Source organism: Bos indicus, chromosome 27 (genome assembly GCF_029378745.1).
Source record: "Bos indicus isolate NIAB-ARS_2022 breed Sahiwal x Tharparkar chromosome 27, NIAB-ARS_B.indTharparkar_mat_pri_1.0, whole genome shotgun sequence".
NCBI classification, from domain to species: domain Eukaryota; kingdom Metazoa; phylum Chordata; class Mammalia; order Artiodactyla; family Bovidae; genus Bos; species Bos indicus.
In genome coordinates, this window is record NC_091786.1 from 5,780,539 (window position 1) to 5,808,160 (window position 27,622).

The window sequence follows — 27,622 nt, forward strand, 5'->3', positions numbered from 1 at the left end:
TTCAAGATATTGATGAGCAGGCTTAAATTTGCTGAGAAGCTTAGAATTCATGACTGAAATTTACAAAGTAAATCAACACACTACGAAGAAGTAAATTAACCCAGAATGACAAAATGAAGGGATGGTTCCCATGTAACCTCATAAATTTCCTGCTTGATGCATTTCAAGTCTCTGATTTCTAATAAAATTCTCATGAGAACATACTATTGCTCCATAAAAACTCCTGAACTCTCCCCATGAGAACCAACTGGTTTATAAGGGCACAAGGGTTCAAGGCTGTGGTTTATTTATTAAAAAATTCTCAGTAAATAGATCATGGTCCACTGGAGAAGGCCCCACAATTATGGGGCGGCCGCGTGTCATTCCTCCTGTCCCCAAGCATGAAGAAAAACAAGAAGAAACACGTCAAAAACTCTGAACCAGGAAAAAAAATTGTACCCTTTTTTTTTTTTTTCCCTTAAAGTTCTATGTGAGTTGCTCCAGGCCTTTTTCCTAGGTGCCAAGGATAGGGGAACTCTCACGGGAGTTTCACCTTTGCCTTAGGGGAGTCTGGTTGACAGCGAGCCCGCAGGCGCAGAGTGGAGTCTTGGTGTCCTTTCCCTTTCGGGAGCACCCCCTGGGGCACCCCTCCTGGGACCACACGGCAGACAAAGGCTGCCAAGTAGGTCTGCACAACCTGAGAGATTTCAAACGTCTCAGAGAAGAGAGGTTTTAATGTATTTAAATGTAGTCATGAAGATAAGGAGTTTGTGGCATACTCAGCTCCACCCCACATTCCTACCACCTGGGAAAGTAATCTCTACTAACCTTGTGTTTTCATCTGTGCCAAATACTTGGCGAAAAGCTGTATGGGGGACCTCCCTGACGGTCCTGTGGTTAAGACTCCATGCTTCCAATGCAGGGGCGTCGGTTTGATCCCTGGTTGGGGAACTAGGATCCCATGCATTGCGTGGTGCAGTCAAAAAAAAAAGAAAGCTTTATATTAGACCACACTCGATTGTACACACAATCCTGTAACACAGGCTGTTTCTGTCATGCTCATTTCAGAGCCCTGAGGGAAACTCTGCACAGAAAGGTTAACTCAGCTCACAAGGGATGGAGCAGGGACCCAAACCCAGCCAGGCAGACTGAAGTGCTGACTGCTAACCACCCGACTGGACTTGGAGGAAATGCCCACCAAGGAGGTGCCATGACTCCTGGGCCTTTCCAGGTCTCAACAAGCTCGCCCAAGATGCTCTTTAAACAGACTCAAAGGTTCAGGTCTAACAGCTGCAAAGCACCTTATCGGGTTGAAAACTGTGCTGAACTCCTCACAGGTGGGCTGCGTCTGACACCTGCAGCCCGCGAGGGATACAAGCCCTCTGCCTTTTGTGCTGCTGTCTCTTCACTGGACTCCACACTCCAGAGCTGGACCTTGTGTTTCCAGCGCTTGGCGAGGGGCCTGGCATATATAGGTGCTTGATGAAACGTTCCGAGAGATAAAATTAAGTTTTGGCTCATGGCTGAGAAGAAAGGATAATTAAGATTTAAAACAATGGACTGCTTTTAAATAGCAACCTTGGATTCACAGCAAAATTGAGAGGAAGGTACAGATTCCCAGATATCCCCTGTCCGACCAAGGCGTCACCTCCCCCATTGTCAACATCCCCACCAGAAGACACATTTGCTGCGACTGATGAACCGACATGGATGCACCATCACCACCCAGGGTCCACAGCTTCCGTCAGGGCTCACTCCTGGTGCTGTGCCTTCCATGGGTTGGGACAAGCGTATAACTGTGTGTATCCATCATTGTAGCATCATATAGAGTAGTTTCACTGCCCGAAACATCCTCTGGGCTCCACCTGTTCATCCCCCTGCCTTCTGCCCCCAAGCCTCGGCAGCCACTGACCTTTTTACTGTGTCCATATTTGCCTTTCGAGAACGTCACAGAGTTGGGATCACAGAGAACATAGTCTTTTCAGATTGGCTTCTTTCTCTTGTGTGTGCTGTTACTTCACTCGTGTCCGACTCTGAGCGACCCCATGGACTGTAGCCCGCCAGGCTCCTCTGTCCATGGGATTCTCCAGGCAAGAACATTGGAGTGGGTTGCCATGCCCTCCTCCAGAGGATCTTCCTAACCCAGGGATCAAGCCTGAGTTTCATGTCTCTTGCATTGGCGGGCAGGTTCTTTACCATTGTTGCCACCTGGGAAGCCCGGCTCTGCTCTTAACAATTATCTCAACAAACCCTTAAGCCTACAACTGATAAGGGCAGGGCCTCAGCTGGCTGGGAGATGGAAAGGCCACGTGTCGCTTTTCAGAGCTCGTGCTGCCGCCCATGCAGGGTGTTTGTGTGCATGACTGAAAGCAACGGATTAAAAATCAACCAACTAAACTTGTACATAAATGGATGAAGGATGGAGGGGCAAGAGCGCCACCTACTGAGCCCACGCCACCCTGCAGGTGCGGGGAGCCAGCCTGCGGCTTTAGTGAAATCCCCTATCCGCTGCCCCTGCTACCCAGGGTTGGGGATTATGTGATGCTAGCGCTTGCTCTTAAAACACGGGTGTATAGTATGCTTAACTCCATAACACACATCTAGTAACAGCCCCACACAGCACGTCTTCATTACAAAAGTCAGCAAGATCTATGGCCATTTAATGCATTAACATGTCAGGGGATGCTCATCTCTGCACAGAACGGGCTTTTTGCAACTTAGAATTATGGCTAAACCTTGTCATGAACTAAGTGAGAGGAGAAAGCAGTTGGCCATTTATTTCAAACCCAAGTCAAAACGAAGCCAGATTAAGCTTTTTAGCTGATAGTTACTTAAAATAAATGACTTGAAATCCTAAAAGTTTGTATAACCTTACAAAATGCGACTTGGACCTTTGTCCACCTAACTCCATTACTCAGATTAATCACATTGCTTCCTGACCGCTGAGAAAAAAAATCTTGACCTCCAAATTCTTCAGACGTTTGAGAAGGGAAAGTGGGGTCTGAGTATCTAAGGAAATATTTATCCCTTGATTTGCAATGGCTGTGATTTAAAGCAAACACAGGACCTGCCACCAGAACCAATCTCGTTTCCTCTGGTGTTCCTAGAAGTCCAGGGGCTTTCAGAGGGGCAGGCTGGGACCGAACATTTCGGGAATTCCTGTTTTGTTTGTCAGTCGTTTATAAGGGTCAGTTGATCATTTCTAATGATCATCCTATGAGCCTACAAAGCCTGAGAAGGGTCTCTGCCCTCACCCCACAGGATTCTTGCAGGAGGCTGACCTTGTGACCCCACGAGGTCATAAGACTGTGGCGAGATGCCCTGAAGTGAGTTTATGGCTTTGGAGCAATTACTGTAAAACGTTTTAAGTCAAAACAAGCTTAAGACTCCATGAGGACCCAGGATGCACTGTCTCTGGGGTATGTCAGCGCCCTGCAGGTGGTGGCGTATCCTTTCCTCCATGGTCTGGGGAACAAAGTACCCCCAACCCCACCAAGTGACTTGGGCTCCACCCTCTCTGGAGGGCAGCTGGGACACTGGGCTTGGGAGAGGGGGCCCACGAACTGAAGGGGCCTGCCCCGGGGGTGGGGCAGGCCATCTCCGCTGGCCGTGAGGCCACGCACAGGGACTCTGTGAGGCAGCCAGGCTAGCTCAGCGTCTGATTCACAGAGGAGGAACCTGAGGCTCAGAACCCTGAACTGACTTCTGTCCAGTCAGACGTTAGCTGGAGAAAGAGCAGAAGAGAGCCCAGGTCTCATCTGCTGCAGGGATCTCCCACCTCAGAGCTTCCCTCAGAGGTGCAGTGCGCCAAAGCTCATCTCTTTCAGGCATTAAAAAAAAAAAAAAAAGTGAATCTCCATTCTCTTACCAAATATTCCATCTCTTAAAGTAAATTAAAGGCCCGTATAGTCAAAGCTATGATGTTTCCAATAGTCATGTCCGGATATGAGAGTTGGACCATAAAAAAGGCTGAGCATCAAAGAATTGATGCTTTCAAATTGCAGTGCTGGAGAAGACTCTTGAGAGTCCCTTGGACTGCAAGGAGATCAAACCAGTCAGTCCTAAAGGAAATAAATCCTGAATAGTCATTGGAAGAACTAATGCTGAAGCTGAAACTCCAATACTTTGGCCACCTGATGTGAAGAGCCGACTCATTGGAAAAGACCCTGATGCTGGGAAAGATTGAGGGTAGGATGAAAAGGGGGTGACAGAGGATAAGATGATCGGATGGCATCACTGACTCAATTGACATGAATTTGAGAAAACTCTAGGAGATGGTGAAGGACAGGGAAGCCCGGCATGCTGCAGTCCATGGGGTCACAAGGAGTCAGACACAACTCAGCGACTGAACAGCAACAACAAAAAGATAAAATGTTGCCTTGAAATCCAAAATTCTCAGGTCTGGATGTCATTCTCAATAACACTGGTTATTTTTTGGTTGGTCTGTGTTCTCCTAGTTTCGGCTTGAAGGATACACTAAGAACAAAAATCCATATTGTTTATGCTGTTCCCCTCTTCCCATCCCCCCACCCCCAGCCTTGCCAATTTGTAAACAAATCAGAAAAAAAAAAAAAATCCCCAGTGGGCTGGAAACCTGTCCATGGTTTGCGCCAGCTGGAAAGAATTGCGTTCCACCAAGATTTAGACCCCATTTATAATGGAAACCCTGACGGGCAGTGTTGTAATTATAGTCTTGCCGTAATGAATGTATCTCTGTGGTCAGTCGTGGATTTTTCCATGGTATTTTTCCATGGGAGATTTCCTCCCTGGGAGATGTTAACTTAAAATCTGGACTATAGCTTTGACTTCAGAGCAGACTTCTCCTGGCATCAGCGGAGCTTAAAGTCGACCATCATATTGGCTTTCGTAGACAGCGTTAGCAAGGGGGACATTAGTCAAGTTGAGTTTTGCAAGATTGATGGGGCTGGGGGATAAGAGTTTGGTGCTGGAGGACTGTATTTTGGGAACCTTGCATTGTTGCCCAGATTTTTAAACCAGAGACTGTTTTCTCTGCTGAGTGGCTACATGAAGTAGGAAAAAGTGTCTAGAGTGGAGAGGTATCAAGGTGACCAGTCATCCTGATCGGCCCGGGAGACTATCTGGTTTAACTCTAAAATCTCACATCTCAGGAAACCCCCAGTTTTAGGGAAACCAGGATGGTCGGTCATCTTAAAAAGTGGGTGAAATTGAATCAAAGTCTACAACGGAGCTGAGTTTTAAAGTAAAATCCTTTCTGTGTGTTTAAAAAAACTCAAGTGTCATCAGCCCTTAGCTTGAGAACTGAATTGGGGGCATGGGAGCGGGGTCTCAGAAGGAATAAGGTCTCAATCTCACGCTTGGCTCGGCACAATAGAGTATGAAAAACCCAAGACGCCACCACGCTGTGTAACGATTTCTTACGCTGACCGATCCCACTCTGGAGGCATGAGCAGGACAAGGCGGCTCGAGGTTCGCTGGCCGTCCCAGGAGACGCTCCTGGGGCCCGCAGAGGGAAGGATGCAGGGGCGAAGGCGTCAGGGCTGGCGTGGGAGCCGGGGCGCCTCCTCTGGGCCCCGACTCAGTGCCCTGGGCCTGGAGGTGGCCTTCTGGGTCTCTCTCAGTTCGCTCTGATGGCCTTTTGCAAGGACTGTGGAAGCCTCCGCCTTTTAGGGACTGGGAGGCTGACTGGGTTAGGAAGAAACGGAAGAGTAAGGAATCAAAGCCTAGGCAAAAATGGCCAACACCAGGGACTTCCCTGGCGGTCCAGTGGTTAAGACTTTGCCTTCCAATGTGGGGTGGACGCAGGTTCGATCCCTAGTCAGGGAACTAAGACCCCACATGCTTTGGGGCCAAAACACTAAAACATAAGACAGAAGCAATATTGTAACAAATTCAATAAAGACTTTAAAAGTCATCCATATAAAAAAAAAATCTTAAAGAAAATGGCCAACACAAGATCCCAAAACATGAGGGACCTTTGCACAGGGGTGAGAAGACACACGTGTCAAACCTCCTTCTGACTTCTAAAACCAGGCAGCTTGGGACACAAATATTAAACCCGTTTTGGGGGTTATAAATGCTGAGGTTTCGGGGTAGGAATAGAATCTGTTTCTATAAGCTCAGAGCCTTTGGTAGATGTGTGTTATCTCTGCTGTAGCAGATTCTATAGCTCTGAGGTCCAGCATCGAGACGGAGAAGCAGGGCACACTTAAAATGGCCACGTCCCTGCTTGGGGGCAACTGGTTTAGAGGCAAGCGCGCTACAGTTTGTGAAAGAAGCTGAGAGTGCTGCTGGGGGGAACTGGGCGGGTACTTTCAGTGCCCCCCGCCCCAGGCTGGTCTCCCAAGCTACTGGGCTCGGGGCGCCCACTTTTGGAGAGTTTGTGTCCTCGGCCTTCCCTTTCTGGCAGTGGCGGTGGAGAGCGGGCCCAGGGCATTCACTCCTTGGCCTCCCGTGGCCTGCTCATGGTGGGTTGGCGTTGGTCCTTACCAGCACCAACAGCACAGCACACCCAGGGCTCCACTGCAGTGAGAGGACCCTCCTGGGGCTGGTGCAACCCCCTCCTCCTGCAAGCTAGGGTGCTCTGGTTCCTGAGACTCCAGCCAGAATGGAGTCCCCATTCTGGGGACATTCAGCACACCACCCCCTGATCAGACTGTCGACCAGCCTGTGAACGTAAGAGCCACTTGTGCTCTAGGAGAGCAGGGACCTCAGCAATAAAGGCAGGCGCGTGCAACGGTTTTTTTACAAAAACCCAGACGGTTATTCAGAGGCTTTGCTTACGACCGGCGCAATCTCTAGTCCTTCAGAAAAATCTAGAATTTAATTCCACATACAGGTGTTCTTTGCTTGCTGTAAGCTGTCTGCCAGCCAGGCCTCACCAGGCAAACAGCTGAAGAAAACAGCCTGTCCCAAGGAGCAAACCATCAGAGAAACATTCGTGGAGACCAAGCCTGATTTCCTCAGCTTCTGGAGAGCCCGTTTTCCCTCCTTTGTGTGGGACATGCGGGCAGTCGGTAGCAGCCAATTCTGCAAGTCCTTGCATTGCTTCCTATGCAGCTTCAAGGGAGAAGGGAGTGAGGTAGGCTTAAAGAAACAAGAAAAGAAGGTGCGACAGCAGATATGAGATAAATGTCCTCAAGCAAATATCTGGGGGCAGCCTGTACTTTCAAGTGGCCCAGGATGACGGCCACTCACTGAAGCAGGAACATCAACAGAATATATCCAATACGTGAGACTTAGCCTAACAAACAGCCGTGCAATGACTACCGATACCCTGAGGGAGCAGAGAGCAGCCCCTGAATCTGGGAGCTCATTGGATGCTCCCAGCTGGGCCATGTGTTCTGCCATTCACAGGGTCTCACAAGTTATCAGCTTCAGAAGAGGCCACCTAGAGACGGCGACAGAGAAAAAGCAACATTACTGCATGCACTGCAAGATCCACTCCTTCTACCCAAAGGGGCAACGGCTGGCCCGGTTTTCAAGCTCGGCTTCTTTCCCAGTCTGGTCTAGCCTCTGCAGGTGAGCGTGAGCCTCTGCAGGTGCAGGGGCCAGGTCACAGAACTGCACTCGAATCAGAGTGGACACCTACTCCCCAAGGTCCTTCCCAATTCCCGCACCGCGGTCCCAGCCTCGGTCCCTCCTCAGACTCGTCCTGAGATGCCCTGTGGCGCTCATTCCCCATCACCGTGATGAGTCCTGAACCTGCTGGTTCGAGCTCAGGTGGCTCCTGGTGGTCCTCCCCTGAGGACACGTGCAGTGCCATCTCCAAACGTCACGCTTGAGGTGCGCGTGTCCTGACCACGGAGATCCAGACAAGGAGGAGTCGAGTAGAAAGCTCCCTCCAGTGACCGCTTTCTCAAGGTCACACAAAGCATCCAGTTCTTGCCGAGCTTTCGATGTGGAGGCGAAAGGCCAGAAGCCCCGGGTGGAGCCACTGATGCTGTTTTCCGCGTCCTCCTGACAAAGATTCTCTTTGACCAAACCCTGCTCAGGCTCCCCAGAACTTTTCAGCCAAGTCCTCTTTCGTGTTCCTCTCTGCTTTGTCCAGTTCTAGCACGAATCCTGCTACATCAGCTTAGCCAGAACCTCCCACCCTCAGTATCTGATCACCTTCCATACCCAATCGGGTTCCTCACTCACCCGATCCTCCGACCCAGGATGTCTGACCTCACTGGCCTGCATTCAGCAAGCATCCTGTTACACTGGTTTAGCCAGAAGCCCCCTAACCCCGATGTTTCCTCTTTATAATTTTCCATCCACTAAGCCCCACCTGCTCCTCGGCTGTAAACCCCACTTGTCCACACTGAGTTCAGAGTTGAGCCAGTTTTACGCGGAGGCCTCTTCCCCTATTGCAACAGCTCCTGAATAAAATGTTTTCACCACTTCAACTCTGTCCAGCTCTGGCTTTTCTCTGACTCTCCTTCTACGGGACAGAGGCCTGAGGTGTCCTGAGGCTTACAAGGGATTTCATAAAATAACAGCTAAAATACATTAAAAAGAAGAGTGATTAATAACCACTTAAGTGTTATTAACAGAATAAAATAGGACTCTGGGTTTTACCCTTGAGTTTACTGGGGAAGCCACAGGAAGGATCATAGAGTTTGTCAGGGGCTTCCCTGATGGCTCAGATGGTAAGGAATCTGCCTGCAACGCAGGAGAGTCAGGTTCAATCCCTGGGTCAGGGAAGATCTCCAGGAGGAGGGAATGGCAACCCAGAAGCAGGTGACTGGAAGGAAGCTTTATCGTTGTCGACTCCCTCACGGTGTTAAGAGAAGGACTCCTATGCGAAGTGTGGCGTGTGGTGCTTGCAGGGGACCTTAGAAACAATCTAATCCGGTTCCCTCGTTTTCAGGCTGAGCGGACAGACGTCCGGAGGGGCTGTGACATACTCAAGGGTGGAGGTGTCGGGAGTCCCCATCCCAGCGACCAGCCTGATGGGCCGGCCTGTGGGTCACCTACTGATCGTGCTCAGTGGAGAAAACCTCGGCCGTCAGCCTCGCCCTGCGGCCGCAGCCCCCGGCGGGTGCCGTGCACCGGGGTGGACGTGAGGCAGGGTGCGTCGTCCGCGGGCCTCGGGTGCACCTCGGGCAGCGGCCTCTGGGTGCCAGCGGCGACAGGGCGACGCTGGGACTCCCGCTGCCCCCGGAGCCCCGCGCCGCCCCGGGCCCGGCCGCTGGGCTGCAAGCGTCCTCCGGGGCCTAAGATGGGGCTGATGTCGGCCACGCTGAGGGGAAAGCGCTCGGTGGCTGGCTGGGCGGAGCTGCCCAACCCCAGCCCCCTCCCGGAGAGGGGCGTCGGCTCCGCGGGGGAGGGTAGCGCCCCTTCGGCGGTGGCGCTGAAGTACAGCGTGGAGCCGCCCTGCCCGCCCTCGCCCCCCGGATGCCCCCCTGCACCCCTCGCCCCCGGGGCGGCCCGGGATCCCTCCTCTGAGCCGCCCTCCCACCGTGCAGCTGACGGCTGCTGGGCTGGAGCTCGGTCAGGACTCTGGCTGTCAAAAGACAGGTAACTTGAGGTCTCCTCAGCCTCTGCTTTGGGGACCACTGGAAACTCCGAGCCTTCCTCTGAGGTTAGAGGGTCCTGGGGTGATGAAGGGGGCTCCTGCTGCGGGGGTGGGGGCGTCCTCCCCTCGCTGTGGTGTTGGCTCAACCCCCACTCAGGGGAGCAAAAGCGGGCCAGGCCGTCTTCTCCAAAGGCTGCATTGATCTTTGACACGTTCCCTGTCTTCAGAGCGAGCTTCACCAGCAGCCAGTGGTGGCGGCTAAGCAAAGAGGCCTCCCCCGCTGTCTGGCTTTCCAGCCCAGCCTCTGGGGGTGTCCACTGTGGGCTTGGGGGTTTCTCCAGGCTTGGGAGCTCACTGGTTTCCTCTGGGCAGGGCCCCAGGCTGTCCAGTCCCTCCCCAGCTGGGCCGGGGGCTTGTGGAGAAGAGTCTTCTTCTGCTTTATTACCCTCTGTGGGGCCACAGGACGTGTGTACACAGCCCCGCCAGATGTCTGTGGATTTCGGATGCAGCAGGCTGTAGTAAAGGACCAGCGAGACACTGCCTGCAAAACAAGGTAGGGGAAAAAAAGCACAAGGTTACGTTCTTTGAAGTCCTACATCCTCCCTGTGGTTTGCAGAATTCTAGGGTCTGCAGTTTTGAGTAGAGTAATATCATTTGGGATCCAAAACAGGACTCTTGTTGGAGCATCAGAAGTGGGTATTTGGGGGAATTTACGTATGTTCCAGCTCCAATAGGGCTTCCCAGGTGGTGCTAGTGGTAAAGGATCCACCTGCCAATGCAGGAGATGCAAGAGACACAGGTTTGATCCCTGGGTTGGGAAGATCCCCTGGAGAAGGAAATGGCAACCCACTCCAGTATTCTTGTCTGGAGAATTCCATGGACAGAGGAGACTGATGGGCTACAGTCCATGGGGTCGCAAAAGAGTCAGACACAACTGAGTGACTGAGTGTGCATCCATACACACACATACACACATACACAGTTCCAATAAACTGCAAATGTTTCTACCCTTAAAAAAATTTAAGAACAGAGTTTAAATCTTAGAGATTTTATGACTTCTTCCTTGAAGGAGGCTCCAACCGAGTCCTCTAGGTGTATGCGGGCATGTATGTGAGACAGAGAGAGAGAGGTTTGATAGAAAAGGTAATTTCACTTTCAGAAAACCAGGTCAAATACTCAGAATACAACCATCCACATACCGATGATGGATTCCAAAGTGAAGGGAGAGAGAGATAATCATTTCACAAACAAGACCCAAGCAGAGGTTAAACATACCCATCAAAACCCCCATATCAAGGAATTTCCACGAGCAGCAACAAAACTTCCTTTGTGCACAAACATCTGAATCACATTGTTGTCAGCTTCATTTATTTTGATCAGAAGTGTTGACTGCGGCAATAATTTATTTAGCAGAGCATTCCAGTAATCCTCCCACGTTATTTCCAGTTTCCTGTTGTACTGGACCAAGCGCCGGGTTTCAGGGAGCTTGTAATAAACAGTGTGAAGCCTGATACGGGGGCGGGGGTTGGGGGGTGGTGTGAGCAGGGCCAGGAAACGCAGCAAGGATGCAGCTAGAAGGAACCCAACAGGCGTCCCCTCGCCTGCTCTCAGCATCTCTGGGGGAATGCAGTCAGAACTCCTAATGGAGGGTGACCCAGTGTTGTCTCTGCAGGGGACACGGCTCAGGCCATTTCCACCCAGTGTCTTGAGTCCTCACGGTCAGTGGGCAGGAGGGATTGTTCCCCTTCTGCTATGAGGAGCCCCCTGAGACCAAGAAAGGGGAGCTGACCCCGTCCGTACTCCATCCTGCCAGTCGCAGGGCTGTGTGTGTTCAGTGAAGACAGACTTTCCTCAAAAGTCTGCTGTTTAACTGGTTTCTTGGTGGCAGCCCCAGGCTGGCATGTAGTAGGCACTCAACAAATGTTTATCCAGGCAGCTCAAGATGGAAGCTGGAGCTGCTGCTTTATAGCCTGGGCTCCACCTCCCCACTGAAGACTCTAGTCCAGGGCACTGGACACTCGGGAGTTCTGCTGCCTCCGGAAGCTGGGGGCAAGGGCCAGTTGGCCTGGCTCTGCCTGAGCCCCTCCAGCCTCACCAACAGGCCACCTCTGGGGCGGCCCCTGCTTGGTTTGCGGCTCTGAGCACAGCTGAGCTAAGGAGACAAAGGCCGATCCAGGCCCTCACGCCTGCAGAGGTGGCCTGGCCATCCTCAGTGCAGGGCCTGGCCCTGGTCTCTACCCAGCCACTTCCGAGCCCCAATTCCTACCCCTGGGGTGAGCTGACCGCAAAGAAGCAAGTTGTGGGAGGTGGGTGGGGGACAGAGGGGCAGCGAAGGCGACCTCGGGGCTCACCGATCAGAAATCCAGACAAGACGCCTGCAACGGCCCCCAGGCTGGTCCACGAGGCCCCCTGGAGAAAGTCCGTCGCCAGCAGCACGAGGATGATATTTTCGAGCAGCATCACCTGTGAGAACAGCAGAGTCAGCACACCCGGGCAGTGCATGCGGCCTGGGCACGCTCCCGCCCTGCAATCTCCTGCAGCCCCCTTCAGGGCTGGGGGCTCCCGCTGCTGACCGGGCCCCCCTAGCAGCAGGGCAGGGCTGAGTGAGCCTCTCCTGCCAAGGGGGCCCTCCTGTTCTCACTGCAGCTCACTAAGTGTCTGCAGAGGCAGAAACGCACAGAAAACGGAAGGGCACGGTTCACAAGGCCGCAGGGGTCCCTTTGGTGAGTCGGGTGGGGCTGACAGGGAATTCTGTTTGCTGCTTTATCTGTTGCATAGTCTCATGTTAACTGTATACACATGTTAGTTTTATCATGAGATAATTAAAAGTATCTGCAGAGCTCACAGTGACACTGGATTCCAGTGAGTCACAAACGTTCATAACAATTTCAGAATTTTTTTTTTCCCCAAATATTTGCCCGAGACACCCATCTCCTCCCGGCCCTGGACACCGGAGTCATGGTTCTTGGTCTTTTGGGCCTGGACTGAATAATCACCAGCTTCCTGGTTCTCCAGCTTGTGGAGGGCGACTGTGGGACTTGGTGGCGCTGTAATTGCATGAGAAAATCCCTATACCAAATCAATTACGAATCTAGACATATCTCACTGGTTCTGTTTCTAGTGGTTGCGTTTGTCAGGGCCCTCCAGAAAAACAGAACCAACAGGAGGTGAATGCAACCACTTCCCACTGACAAAGATGCTCTTCTGGACCAAACTTGACTCAGACGGGCTCCTCTGAGTGCTCTGCTTGGCCTATAACAACTGCAGACCTGAAGCAGAAACGACTGTTGAAACCAACACTAACGTACTTTCTAATAGCTCAAGCCTGCATCCCCAGCGTGGTGACCCAGCCCCAAAGAAGTTCCTGCCTGAGAAAGCTCGGTGCTGTCCGGAGCACTTACTGTTTGTTCTGGAAAAAACCTGGTCATAAGGCAAGAGCCGCCCAGACCCTTCCACGCAGGGGAGCTACTTTAGAAAGCCTGCAATTACACATATTTTCTCTGCTCCTCTGAAATGTCAGTCTTTGACCGCCCAGAGCTGTCTTCTCCAGGACCTGAGAACCAGCCCTCGGAAACACAAACATCCCAGGAGACGACTCTCCCAGCTCTGTATATGTGTTAGTTGCTCAGTCATGTCCGACTCTTTGTGACCCCATGGATTATAGCCCGCCAGGCTCCTCTGTCCATGGGATTTTCCAGGCAAAAATACTGGAGTGGGGTGCCAGTTCCTTCTCCAGGGGAGCTTCCCGACCCAAGGATTGAACCCAGTTCTCCCACACTGCAGGCAAATTCTTTACTATCTGAGTCACCAGGGAAACCCAGCTCTGAAGTGTGTTAACGCTGCCTCCCGTCATGAATACGTGGGAAGTGTGTTAACGATGGTGTGCAGATGGTGTGCAGTCACTCCCCGACTTTGGCGGAGACCACACCGTTCCCTCCCCCCGTTCCCCCTTTAAAACGTGCAGTCGCCTCCGCGTCAATGGAGGTGAGGGGTCAGTCCATGCGGGATGCCTCTGCTTGTTGCAGTTGAGTTATCAGCATCTGTGTCCCTCGCCTTTCCTCCGTGTCTGGATGTGTTATCTCAGCACCATCCACATGTGCTCTCCCTTGGGCGCCCCCTGGGTTCCACAGCCTTCACTGTGCTTCTGCGGCTTCTCCCCACTCGAAACTTCCGCACTGTCTAATTTCTGCCTCTCCTGCTTGATCGCTCTGAGCTCAGTGGCCCAGTGCCTAAGACGGCTGGAAAGAAGGAAGCACTTTTCTCCCTTCCTTGTATGATGCACGTGCGCTCAGTCACTTCAGTCATGGCTGGCTCTGGGCGACCCCTGCACTGGCGCCCGCCAGGCCCTCTGTCCATGGCATTCTCCTGACAAGAACACTGGAGTGCGTTGCCATGCCCCTCTCCAGGGAATCTTTGGGACCCAGGGATTGAATCCGAGTCTCTTGCTTCTCCTGCATGGCAGGCAGATTCTTTACCCAGCGAGCCACCTGGGAAGTCCCCCTTCCTTGTATAACGGCCCCTGAAACTCCCAGGACACGATCTGCTGACGAGGGTGCGAATGTGACAGAAGCAAGCAGAACCAGCCAATGTGAAACGCCTCCTCATTTGGTTCTGCTTCTCAGGGTGCCTCTGGACATCAGCACGTGAGCGTGATGCTCCCACAAACGGACAATGAAATTCACCCTCTTTTATTCGCAGTGTGTGGGCTAAGCTGGACCACACACCCAGCCCTCAGCCCACACGGTGTGAGGGGCCTGGTTACTCCCCATTTCCAGATGTGGAGACTGAGGCCTGGCATGACTCACCCAGTATCGTGGGTCCTCTGTGGGCCTGTGGCCTCGGGGGTCAGCGAGCTCTACGGGGCTCTCCTAAACCCGGAGGTGACCACGCCGTCACCTGCCCTGGACCGGACCTGCCTCCCCGGCTTTTCCCTTCTTCACTCTGGTCTCTGTCCTGAAGCGCCGGCACCTCTGAAAGTCTCAACTTCTATTTTTGGTAAAGGCCACTCTTGGTTTCTTATTTCAGTCCAAGTTTATTATTTTATTTACTCTTCATAGGGACCCTGAAAAGTAGGTAGGTCTTAACATTATTCTCTCAGCGACACCAAGAGGTGAGTTTCTGAAGCGCTGATGAAAAAATAGGTCCAGAGAGTCTAAATTCTCAGTCACAGCTGGTAACGGTTAATGACAGAGCCAGGGTCCCATGGAAGCCGTCTGGTTCCAAAGCCTCAGCTCTGAAGCTTGTGGCTGATCCAGGCTCTCCTTTGCCTTCTGCAATACAGCTCAACTTCCTGCCTCTCGTCAAAAGTGTCCCTGGTCATCCGAGCAGGAAGTGATAATCCTCTGAGATTCAGACACTGCTTTCTCTGCTGGCATTGGTCCACATTCTGCCTCTCTATTATTATTTGGGTACAAATAATATACATGCATGCACGCCCACGTTCCACGTATACAGTAAAGTTAGGACCACTTGCCGTGTAGAACGTGACCATCCTGTTTCTGGAGGGGCCGTCCCAGAGATTATTTATTATTATTTGGGTACAAGCTTATTTCCTCCAATGGACTAGAAGCTGCCTACAGATAAGCATTACGTCACCTTTGTGTTTTTAACACTATCTATGACCACAGCTATGACTCAGCAATTGAGCTGATTGACAAGGATGTCACGCATATGACAAAGAATAGAACTGTGATTATATTTATCAGATGGGCTGATGTAGAGAGCCGCTGAAAAGCATCACCAAATACACCACAATCCTCGCTATGATAACTACGTGGAAACAGACATCTGCTTGCTCCTTTCAGAGACCATCATCTCTGCTCAAGACTATAATTTTTTTTAGAGTTTTTCCGAAAATCAAGCTATTCCTTCATAATAGATATGTGTGCACAATTGCACACATGCACACACACACACAGACATGCACGCCCACGTTTCATGTATACAGTAAAGTTAGGATCACTTGCCGTGTAGAAAGTGACCATCCTGTTTCTGGAGGGGCCGTCCCAGACGTTGAGGTAGCAGAGGATGAACACGGCACCCATGAGCAGGTTGAAGAGCCTCCAGTGGCAGGTGCTGTCCACGATGTCGCTCTGCTGAGCCACGAGCCAGAAGGTCATCACCAGCCAGTGGGCACCTGGAGAGAGCAGCCCCGGGAGTTAGGGCCCAGAGAGGGGGCAGGGCTGGGGGAAGAAGGAGGGGTGGGGCAGGGACTCGGAATCCGGGGGCATAACCCTCCTCTCTGTTCTGACTGCGTGTGACTCGGCATCCAAGGAGACAGATGAAAACCCAGGAGAGATCCAAGGGACACAAAACATTTGCATGTTTAATGTCACGTGAGCCTTCGTGCATTCCTCTCTCCCTGGACACTCAGGGCATCCCTCCACATTCCTGAACCTGGGCTGGCCGAGACCGCTTTGCCGGGCAAAATTCAGCCAAAGTCGTGCTGATCCAGGTCTGGGCTAGATTTAAGAGGACTGGCCACTCCCACCCCCTTGTTCTTGGAATTCTCAGCTGCCACGTCTGAAGCCAGCTGGCTCTCCTGCATGGACAGGGTGGAGGGGCCCCGGATGCAGGATGTCTAAATAGCCAGCCCAGGGAAGCCCCTCTGTGGGTCCAGATACCTGCAAGCCTACAGGGATGGTGTGAGGACCCTGCAGGCAGGAAGCCCCAGTGAATCCCGGTCGGCCCTCAGAGGCCGGGTCGTTGCTCACCAATGGTTCTTTTCAGGCATTAAGCTCTGGGGTTGCTTGTCATGCAGCAGTAGACTGTCGGGACAGAAGCTCAGCTTACCTGCGACAACCAGCACCCAGACGCGGTAAGCCCAGAAGAAGAGAACCAGGCTGAGGACGCGAGCCCCGACCATGCCCATCCTCCAGAGCTGCTGGCAGCCAAGGGCTGTCCAGGGTGCAGAGGAGTGGTCCGGCTTCATGGAGCGCAGGGATCGGGCGTAGCACACCAGGGCCCAGGAGAGCGTGGTCCAGGAGCACAGGGCACTCACTCCTGGAAGGCAAGCGGGACCCTAGGACCGCTAACCAACAGAACCTGCCTTCACAGAGGGCACCGCCACCTCCATGCAAACATGCAGGTCTGTCTCCATGCAGAAGAAACAAGGACTTGGGTACTCCTCCCCACCAAGGCAGGCTGGGCTCTCCGTGGGTTCACACTTAAGAAAAAAGGCTCAAGGGCTTCCCTGGTGGCTCAGTGGTAAAGAAGCCATCTGCCAATGCAGGAGACATGGGTTTGATCCCTGGTCTGGGAAGAAGATCCCATGTGCTAGGGAGCAACTCAGCCCGAGCACCACGACCACTGAGCCTGTGCTCGTGAGCCCGGGAGCCGCACCTACCAAGCCCACCTGCCACAACTACTGAAGCCCCTTCACCTGGACCCTGTGCCCCACAACAGGAGAAGCCACTGCAATGAGAAGCCCATACTCCACCACTAGAGGGTAGCCCCCACTCAAAGCAACCAGAGGAAAGCCCACACAGCAAAACGAATACCCAGGGCAATCAATCAATAAATAAATAAAATTATTAAAAAAAAAAGCAGCCCAGCCACTTTCCCTCGAGCACCTCTGGTTTATGACGAAGCAGCTCTTAACAGCTCTGAACATGGTATTTCATCTCAGTTGTACTTTGCAGTTCAACCCATACGCATGCATGTATGTTGTGTCCAACTCTGCAACCCCTGGTGAGCCATAGCTTAAAAGGCTCCTCTGTCCGTGGGATTCTCCAGGCAAGAATACTGGAGTGGGTGGCCATGTCCTCCTCCAGGGGAATCTTCCTGACTCAGGGATCAAACTCACGTCTCTTCTATCTCCTGCACTGGCAGATGGATTCTTTACTACTTGTGCCACTTGGGAGGCCCTCAGTCCATACAAAGGAGGTGTAACCAGATAAACAAGACCAGAACAGTAGGGGGTGCCAGGCCCGGAGGAGACACCCTGAGCCCTGGCCTGAGTGCCAGCACCTCTGCTGGCGCCCGAGGTGTTGATCCCACTGCTCTCAAGGGGTGAGGCTCAGGCTGCACAGAGTTAGTCCCAGGAGAAACAAACATACTGATCTCACAAGGGGCAGCATAGGCCTCCCCAAGGTGCTTTCAGGGTCCTCTCACCACCTGCAACTTTCCTCTCACGGACCAACCCCCACGAAGGAAGTCCACCCCCTGGGAACTCACCGCCCCAGACAAAAGCCAGTTTTAACCATCACCTTGGGCATTGTAGGTAACATCCCTGGTGGCTCAGATGGTAAAAGAATCTGCCAGCAATACAGGAGACCTAGATTTGATCCCTGGGTTGGGAAGATCCCCTGGAGGAGGAAATGGCAACCCACTCCAGTGTTCTTGCCTGGAGAATCCCATGGACTGAAGAGCCTGGAGGGCTACAGTTCATGGGGTCGCAAAGAGTCAGACACGATTGAGTGACTCACACTTTCACTTTTTCACTTTTGTGCACCGTAGTGAGCTTGGGCTGCCCTAACTCTGCCTAACAGGGGACATCTTAGGTTGCCAGGGTTTGCTAAACAAGGAGTTAGCTTCTGTCCCCCATGAGAAGTCAGGCAGTCTGCGGTCTGGGGTGGAAGTCACTCACCTGGCACGGGAGCAGTGAAGTCAGAGGCGAGGAAAACGTATGTTTGGACCAGCAGGTGGGGCCCGACCTGAAGCAGGGCTTCGAGGAGGTGCAGGGCCGCCAGGTCTGCCTCCCACAGCAGCAGCCGGGCCTGGGGGACGGCCTGCCCTTCCTTCCAGAGGCTGGAGGACACAGCGTCCCAATGCCTGGGGCGGAGGAGGGCCAGGACTCAGAACCGCACTGCAAGGGCTCAGTTGGACCCCTCTCCTGGTGTATCACCTAGAGACCGAGAGCGTTCTAGGGCCTAGCCCGCCACGTCCGCATCCCAGGTCCCTGAGCCCTGACTCTAGGCTGAGGGTGGTGCTTCTGTTCCCAGTGTAGGAATCCTGCCCAGCTGACCTCACTCTGCCCACACATGGAAGGGCTGCTGGGTTGGGAGCTGGGAGCAGACAGGTTTGCTGGGGCTCTCACTGAGCCCTGCGAATCCTGAGCTAAGCCTGAGCCCCCTCCCCGAGCCCAGGGCCGCCAGTGTTAGTCGCTCTGTGTGACCCCCTGGACTGTAGCCCGCCAGGCTCCTCTATCCATGGGATTCCCCAGGCAAGAATATGGGAGTGGGTTGCCATGCCCTTCTCCAGAGCCTCTCACGATGGGAATTAATGCAGTCCCGTTGGACAGCAGGGAGGGCAGGGGGCTACTGGAGGGTCTGCAAGACCAGGCTGACCCAGGTACAGGGACACACTGGCTCCTCCAGGGGGCGGGCCACATTCCTCACATCCAGGAAAAGGAGTCAACACAAGAGGAAAAAAAAAAAAAAAAAGTCAGTAAGTGTTTCTGTTTCATTCTACTTTCGATAAGCCCACCCTTGAAACCTTTCCTGATGCTTCAGACTCATGCAAGCTGACCAGAGGTGCCATGGACCACGATCCTGTGCCACCTGGACAGTCATGCATGTATAAAAATGTCACTGGAGGCTCTGAGGACTTAAGGTTTTCATAGCAAATTCCCCCTCACCCTCCCAGGGGCAGGAACAAGGTGATCCCTACACCTGCCTGCAGCGGGGACAGGCATGCCCGCCAAGTCCACGGGCGATCGCAAACTTCAGTCCTATCCAAGTTAAGAAAAACTGGAAATCATTTAAATTTACTGATTTCTGAACCAGAGCTGGGTGTGCCTTTCAAGTCACCCCAAACGCCCTCTCTCTCTGATCTCTGGCCAACGTTTCTTCGGCCAGAACAGGAGGGGGTCCTCTTTGAAATGTTCTTAATCAGGGTACCGAGAGCCCAGGAAAGGGGCTCAAGAGAAAACAGCTTTCCTTTTTCATGACTTGGATCCCGGAGTGAAGTGATTTCTCACTGAGTCTTTGAAGCTGTGATCTCTGACCCAAACAGAATGTTAAGAAAAAGCAGATGAAGCCAAACCTGTAGCTGCCCTTCGGGTCCTGAATCCTCAGTTCTGGGGACACCCCAGCCCCCCTTCCTACCCTCCCAGCTGCCCCTGTTCATTCAGCAGGCATCTTTATGGGCTGCTTCCACCTGCTGGAGACTGCAGAGGCCACAAAAGAAACTGAAGACCTCTAGAAGCCCAAGAATCAGTTATGGAAAGAATGCCGCACACACGCGCCAAGTTTTAAGCAGGAAGAAAGATGTGCCAAAATGAGAGGGGTGAGAGGGGTCCTGGGAGAGAGGACAAGGTGGGCATAAAACGCCCAGTGGCATGGTCATGGACCCTTCTCCCCCAGGCCCTGGCAACCACCATTCCAACTTCTCTCTCTATGGTTTCGGCCACTCTAGACACCTCATGTAAGTGGAATTATACAACATGTGTCTTACTGCATCATGTCCTCGAGACTCATCCATACTGTAGCATGTTACGGAATTTGCTTCTGTTTTCCATTGCATGTATAGACCACACTTTACTTATCCATTCATCCGTTAATAGACACTTGGGTTGCCTCATGTTTTGGCTATTTTGAATGATGCTACGAACGTAGGTGTACAAAGATCTCTTCAGGACACTGCTTTCAACCTGTTTGGATATTTACCGAGAAGTGGAATTGCTGGATTATACGGTAATTCTATGTTTAAGTAATTGAGGAACTACTATACTGCTTTCCAGAGCAGGCAATGGCACCCCACTCCAGCACTCTTGCCTGGAAAATCCCATGGACAGAGGAGCCTGGTGGGCTGCAGTCCATGGGGTTGCTGACAGTCGGACACGACTGAGAGACTTCCCTTTCACTTTTCACTTTCATACATTGGAGAAGGAAATGGCAACCCGCTCCAGTGTTCTTGCCTGGAGAATCCCAGGGACGGGGGAGCCTGGTGGGCTGCCGTCTATGGAGTCGCACAGAGTCGGACACGACTGAAGCGACTTGGCAGCATACTGCTTTCCACAGTGCCTACACTATTTCAGATGGCCACCAACAGTACACAAGGGTTCTAATTTCTCCACATCCCTGCTAACATGTCCCCCCCCCCCTTTTTTTTGTGTGTGGTGGTGGGGGATAGTAGCCATCCTAATGGGTGTGAAGTGGTATCTCATTATGGTTTGATTTGCATTTCCCTAATGGTTAGTGAAGTTGAGCATCTTTTCATGAGCTTATTGATGGGAATGTAAATTACAAACTTTTAAATGTTAAATTTTATACCCATCGATATTAAGCTTGCCTTACATATCCTTAAAGCTCATCTCAACTTTCTTTGTAATAATTTTTCCCTTCCACTAAACAAATATTTTTAACCCAAAACACAGGCTCAGGATGAGATGGATTAGGTATTCTTCTATGATCTCATGTTGAGTTTACAAATGCATTTGTTAACTTAAAAACTTTTTACTCGTTGGTAACATATAGCATTAGAGTAGAAATATAAAAACAAAATAGAAAAATGTAACTGACTTTGTTTAAACAAGTAGTTACTAATGTCAAGTTCTTTTGAGCAGTCAGACTTAACATTATCTGTATTATTTGGAATTAAACAAAACAATACATGGGACTTCTCTGGCAGTCCAGTGGTTAAGACTCTGCACTTCCAATGCAGGGGACACAGATTCAATCCCTGTACCTGATGGGGGAACTAAGATCCCATGACATGTGGCCGGAAAAAAGAAAAAAAAGGAAAACATTTATGTTTTAACTCCTTGAACTTTTTATAAGCTACTTTACATCAGGAAGTTTTTGTTTAATTGGTTTCTCTGTAGTTAGTACAGTCTTCTGTATTGTATCGAGCCGCATGTGTGCTAGGTCATTCAGTCATGTCTGACTCTTTGTGACCCCATGGACTGTAGCCCATCAGGTTTCTCTGTTCATGGGATTCTCCAGGCACGAAATGGAGTGGGTTGCCATTTCTTCCAGGGGACCTTCCAGACCCAGTGATCAAACTGGGTCTCCTGCATTGCAGGTGGATTCTTTACCATCCAGGCCAGGATCCCTTTTTAAAAAGGTCTGTCTAGTCAAAGCTATGGTTTTTCCAGTAGTCATGTATGGGTGAGAGTTGGACCATCAAGAAAGCTGAGTGCCGAAGAATTGATGCTTTTGAACTGTGGTGTTGGAGAAGACTCTTGAGAGTCCCTTGTACTGCAAGGAGATCCAACCAGTCCATCCTAAAGGAAATCAGTTCAGAATATTCATTGGAAGGACTGATGCTGAAGCTGAAACTCCAATATTTTGGCCACCTGATGCTTAGAGCTGACTCATTTGAAAAGACCCTGATGCTGGGAAAGATTGAAGGCAGAAGAAGGGGATGACAGAAGATGAGATAATTGGATGGCATCACCTACTCAAAGGACATGAGTTTGAGTAAACTCCGGGAGTTGGTGATGGATAGGGAGGCCTGGCGTGCTGCAGCCCATGGGGTTGCAGAGTCGGACCCGACTGAGCAACTGAACTGAACTGAACTGAGGATTGCGCAAACAGAGTTGCCTTGGCTCCACCTAGAGGCGCTTTTACTGAACTGCAGTTTGCTGAGAGGCTTCTTGATTAACCCCGATGGGGAGTCCATTACAAAATTCCGTGTGGATTTGCTTAAAGACAATTCATTATCCAGTGTCTTCTTTGTGAAAGCCAGATATGCTGGTTGCAGGATGAGAAATAGATTTGTTTTCTACTTTAACTTTCAAAGCTTTCTTCTAAGGAAGTAGATTTCAATTTGTTCTTTTTTTTTTTTTTTAAACACAGAAACCATGGAGCTTCTTATGTTAACAAAAGTGAAGTCACTCAGTCGTGTCCGACTCTTTGCGACCCCATGGACTGTAGCCTACCAGGCTCCTCTGTCCATGGGATTTTCCAGGCAACAGTACTGGAGTGGATTGCCATTTCCTTCTCCAGGGGATCTTCCCGACCCAGGGATTAAACCCGGGTCTCCCACATTGTAGACAGGAGCTTTACCGTCTGAGCTACCAGCGAAACTCAGACCCAGACGTATTCACCTCGAGTAACTGTATTTTGCCATTACCTTCTTTTCCAACACTCCCTTCTGCTTCCTGAATGTTCTCACTTCTTTTCTTTCTTCTTGCCTTTTTTTTTTGTCCTTTTAAATTATATATATATATATATATATTTTAGTCACCTTAACTGATTTTTTTAAAATAAGAAGAAATATAGATGACTGGTTGTTCTTCCTAATTTCTAATCTTCATGTCTATTCACTTATTTCCATTTAAAAAAATGTATTTAGTATTCATGACATCATTGGAGAGACTTGGGGAAGAGTAGGGGGTCAGCGTTGGACACCAGCATGAAAGTAGACACGTGAGCCTGACCCTGCCCCACTTCTGAAAAAGGTAGTGGATCGGATGGGCTGGAGGGTCCCCACAGGACCCCAGAAGGCAAACTTATCTGACAGTTATTCAGGAAGCTTCTCTCAAGTGACTGGCACGGACTTCACTCTTCTTCTGAGCTATGACATGTTTGCTTAGGGGAAAGCTGATTCATTTTTTCAAGAGGTGGTCTATCTTTGAGGTCACATGCTTGTTGGCTATAACGTACCAGGTGGTCCCCAGAAGGACTCGAGCCCTTAATGGTTTTCAGACCAAGCTGGGCTGAGAGAAGCATCTGCACACGTGAGTAGTGCCCACGACAGGCTCCAATCCCCCCTGAACCAGAAGGAAAAGCCGCCTCTGCTCTCTCCCCACTGGTCAGAATCTCATCTTTTCAGAGAAACCACACAGCTTGAACACAACGGTCCACCATTAGGCTAAATTGGTGTGGCTGAAAATGCTTTTGGGGCTTTTAGAGATGGAGGGATCTAGCTCAGAGAACCCCAGTGAAATTTGGCTAGCTGCATAATATCTTTATAAGAAGCACCCTCTGGGGTATTCCCTGGCAGTCCAATGTTAGGACTCTGGGCTTTCTCTGCAGAGGCCCCAGGGTTCGATCCTTGGTCAGGGAACTAAGATCCCACATGCCTGGCTGCAAGGCCAAAAAAAAAAAAAAAGAAGCACCCTCTGCCTCCAGCTTGAGATGCACTCCCTCCTCAGAGTCTGCTGAGACACCATAAAACTCACTTCAGTTCCTCTAAAGAAAGCCTTGGGCTACAGCTTGAGGGCATAAAATACCCAGCAGCACAGCCTGAGATCTGAGACTAGACAGCCACTCCTTGGATGGCCTTCCCACCCTGGGCGCCTTCCTGTACCCTGAGCTAAGGGGCTGCACTGGTCTGGTCTCCCACAGGCCAGCCCGCTGAGTACTCGCCTGTCCAGGCTGCTTTTTATGGAAAACTTTGTCCCTGGCACTCAAATGGTTTCTTCTTGCAATAAAAACTTAATGCAAATGTCACCATGCAGCCTACTGCACTGCTTCAATCTGTGCCGCCCTCCTCGGGTGAAGGGGTGGGGTTCACATGGGCTGCCCCGAACCGATTGACTTTCTATGGGTTTCTATGTGTAGAGTGACTCTCCTATCTCAGGTGTAAAGTCACCCAGCGGAGTGAAAGGGGCTGTCTGTTCTTACCGCTTCCACACACCGAGCTGGAGGAGGTGCAGGACCACCAGCAAGCAGCCACCTTGACGTCCATCTTCTCGGAACCAGAGATAGCTCAGGCCCTGGACCAAGAAGCCGGGCAGTAGTACCAAGAGGACCAGCCAGGCCCAGAGGAGGCGGCCTGTGGTGAAGTAGTAAATCACAGCGCAGAGGCCTGGGGCCAAAGAGGAAGGACCAGAGGGTTAGTGGGAGACTGGGGGTGGGGGGCGGGGGAGGGGGGGGCGCCTGGGCAACGCTGCATCCCCAGAGTTGGCCGGGCTGCCTGCTAGACCCAGCCCGGGAGCCGGCAGAGCCCACAAGCAGCCTAGAGGGGAAGGAGGTTGAATGGAAGGGCCAGAGCTACCCAAAGGATCAGACATCATGGTCCGAGAAGGAGACTGCTGGTTCGCATAGGGCAGCATGCACAAAACACTGGGTACTTAGCACGGGCTCATGGGTGCATGAGGCTGTGAACTGCAGCAGCAAGAGGGTACCAGCCCCGGGTACAGACAGGAGCCCTGCAGGTCTGGACTGAGAAGCCCCAGCTTGGGCAGCCCCTCCTTGGTTCACAGGCTCTGTGTTTTGTTGCGTTGCTAAGTCCTGTCTGACTCTTTGAGACCCCCATAGACTGCAGCACACTAGGCTTCTCTGTCCTTCACTATCTCCCAGGGGTCTGCTCAAACTCATGTCCGTTGAGTCAGTGATGTCACCCAACCATCTCATCCTCTGTCGCCCTCTTCTCCTCCCGCCTTCAATCTTTCCCAGCATCGGGGTCTTCTTCAATGAGTGAGCTGTTCACATCACATGGCTGAAGTACTGGCGCTCCAGCTTCAGCATCAGTCCTTCCGATGAATATTCAGGGCTGATTTCCTTTAGGATGGACTGGTTGGATCTCCTTGGTTCTGTCCCCTGCTCTAATCACCTGGCACACACAGCAAACTAGGGTCCCCCAGGCAAAAAGCGTCAGGTGGAGTCACAGCTCCCCAAGCTGAGGAATGCCCAAGCCCTGGCTGGGAGGGAAGGAGGAGGCTGGTCTGCGGGACCCCCTGGAGTGGGTGCTGGGACTGGGGTCCTGTCTCATCGGGGGCGCTGGCCCCGGGCGGGAGTTTAGAGGCAGATCTCAGCCTGGCGCCTCCTCTGTGCACCTTAGAAACCTCAGGGGAACTGCACGGACCGCAGTTCATAAGGGCCCGGCTAACACTAGGTCGGGGGGAGGGGGTGGCGGGCAACTCGCTCCCAGGGGTCAAGTTCAGGGCCCGGCACTCAAACGTGGTGCGAGCTGGGGAGGGGCGACGAACCCTGGGGGTCTCGAAGCTGGAGCCCCATCAAATCCACTCCGCACCCGCCATCCGGGGGGACCCCGCGGAGGAAGAAGCGGCTGTAGGGAGCGGGGCAGAGAGGGGCGGAGGCCTTGGCGCCGGCACTGAAGGAGTTACGCGTTCAAACTGGAAAGGCGCGAAACCGCTCCCCGCGCTAGCTCCTCCGCGGCTGCGGGCCCGCGCTCAGCACTCGGCCTGGGGGTCCCCAGCCGGCCGCCTCCGGCCAGGAGGTGAACTGTCCTCCAGAGCTCCGCGGACGTCGAGCTCGGTCCCACCCCAACCCGGTCCCAAACGGCTCCCCGCGCCGCCCGGACCCCAGGCGGGCGAGGGAGCGGTCAGGGATGAGCAGGGCGCGCCAGGCCCGCGTGCAGCGCCCCGGCCCCGCAGCACCGAGAGGCCTTCTGGAGGGAAGGCTGGGGGGGGGGGGGGGAGGGGGCGGGTCAGACGTTCTCAGACTCCCGGCGAGAATCGCCCGTCCGCTGGGGACGAGGGCTGGGGGTGAGGGGGCAGGGCTGGGGGTCGGGGAGAGGATTGTGCATCCGCAAGGGAGAGGTCTCAGGCACCCGGAGGACCGTGCGTGCAGCGGGGCAGGGGTCCATGCATCCTCCGGGGGATTTACGCCTCCCCAGGAGGGTCACGCGTTCGCGGGGATCCCCGAGGGGCTGGGCGGGGGTGCGGAGTGCCCAGGGCTAGCACTGGCGCGCAGTGCTGGGGTGCAGGGCGCCGCCGTGGCGGGGCGGGGGTGAGGGTCCCCGGGCGTCAGGGTGGGTCGGAGGGGCGAGCATGGCCTGCCCCGCACTCACGCGCGCTCTGCTCGGCCGCCAGCAGCAGGGCGGACAGGCCCAGAACCCCCGCGTGCATCCTCTGCGCCGCCCGCCCGCCTCCTGCGCCCCCGCCCCTTCCCCTCCGGCCGACCCGGGACGGGGAGGTTTCCGGCCGGAGACCCCACTGCAGGTTGCGTTTGGGCTGGGCTCTTCGGCTCAACGTTTTTTCCCGGGTTTCCCTCGGGTTTTTCCCGGGTAACTAGACGGGGTGGAGGGAGGGAAGAGAGGCAGCTTGAGTGGTCTGGTTGCTAAGTCAGGTGAAGCACCGATTACGCCCGGCCTCTGGATGTGCGCAGCAGCGGTCCCCCAGCCCTGTGAGCGGCCCTGGGACAGGACTCGGTGAGTGTTAGGGCCGCGGAAACCGGCCCCCGCCTCGAGCCGCTGAGCGGCAGTCTGGTGAACCACTAGTCTGACAGCACACGGGCGTCTGTGGGAGGAGCTGACTTGGAACCGTTAAGGAGTCTTTTCGAAACCCTGGAGGGCATGAAAGCTGGCATTTTCCCCGTTTCTCACTCTTAAATCCATCACGATCTCTGACCGCACAGTTTTTTTTTCCCCCACATGGACTTGACGGTTAATCAAGATTCACACGTGCTAGAAGTGAAAATGCTCTTTGGAGACACCTTCCCCCACGTGGTACGACCAGTCTTGGCCTTCTGCAATCTGCAGAACTTGAGCAGAGGGCAGAGGAGAGTTTCAGGCGAGGCTTTACTGGGGCTCCTGCTCTGGCCGAAGAATGTGTGTGTGTGTGAGAGAGAGAGAGAAGCAATAGTTCCCTTGCTAGCTCCCAGAATATATGTGTGTGTGTGTGTGTGTGTGTGTGTGTGTGTGTGAAGCAATAGTTCCCTTGCCAGTTCCCAGAAGGGTTGGAGCAGGGAGCTTCTTCCTTATTTGGGGTGAGGGTTGGAGTGGGCTCAGGCTGGAGGCGTGGCTTAGGTGGTTTGCCCACCTTTTTGTGGTGTTGAGTGCAGAGGGCCCTCAGTGCCCTACTTTTGTTCTTACACTCAGTTTTTGCTCCTGGCTCTTCAGAAATGACTGCTGAGTTTATTTTTGTCTTTGTGTGTCTTTTGGGTTGAAGAATTCGCCCCAACTGCACATGCACACAGTTATTTTTAGTCTCCTACAGTTTCTTTGGATTTTGTAGGGTGCAAGCATTCCAGCACTGCAGCAAAGTGTCCCAGTCCCAGGCCTGTCTCACCAAGACATCTATCTGTGTGTGTGTCTTATCTATCTAACTGGGGTGTAGTTTAAGGAAGAAGTGATATTTAGGCATGGTGATGCTGATGATGCAGGTGGGCCCTTTAACTTTCAAAGTAGGCAGTTAGCCAAACTATTCCTCCTTTTTGGGCTTCCCTAGTAGCTCAGATGGTAAAGAATCTGCCTGCAGTGTGGGAGACCCAGGTTTGATCCCTGGGTTGGGAAGATCCCCTAGAGAAGGAAATGGCAACCCACTCCAGTATTCTTGCCTGGAGAATCCCATGGACAGAGGAGCCTGCA

General features: G+C 52.7%; 1 protein-coding gene across 1 annotated transcript; it reads right to left on the minus strand.

Annotated features, from left to right (window-relative positions):
* Window positions 1–8,510: 8,510 nt before the first annotated feature.
* On the minus strand, window positions 8,511–26,182 carry XKR5 (XK related 5). The gene is made up of 7 exons (XM_070781633.1): window positions 26,105–26,182; window positions 23,974–24,157; window positions 18,048–18,232; window positions 16,253–16,462; window positions 15,427–15,596; window positions 11,812–11,923; window positions 8,511–10,001 (listed from the first exon to the last, which is right to left on the minus strand). Exons 1-7 carry the CDS (start codon window positions 26,160–26,162, stop codon window positions 8,929–8,931), a joined length of 1,992 nt encoding a protein of 663 aa, XP_070637734.1. The 5' UTR covers window positions 26,163–26,182; the 3' UTR covers window positions 8,511–8,928.
* Window positions 26,183–27,622: the final 1,440 nt, after the last annotated feature.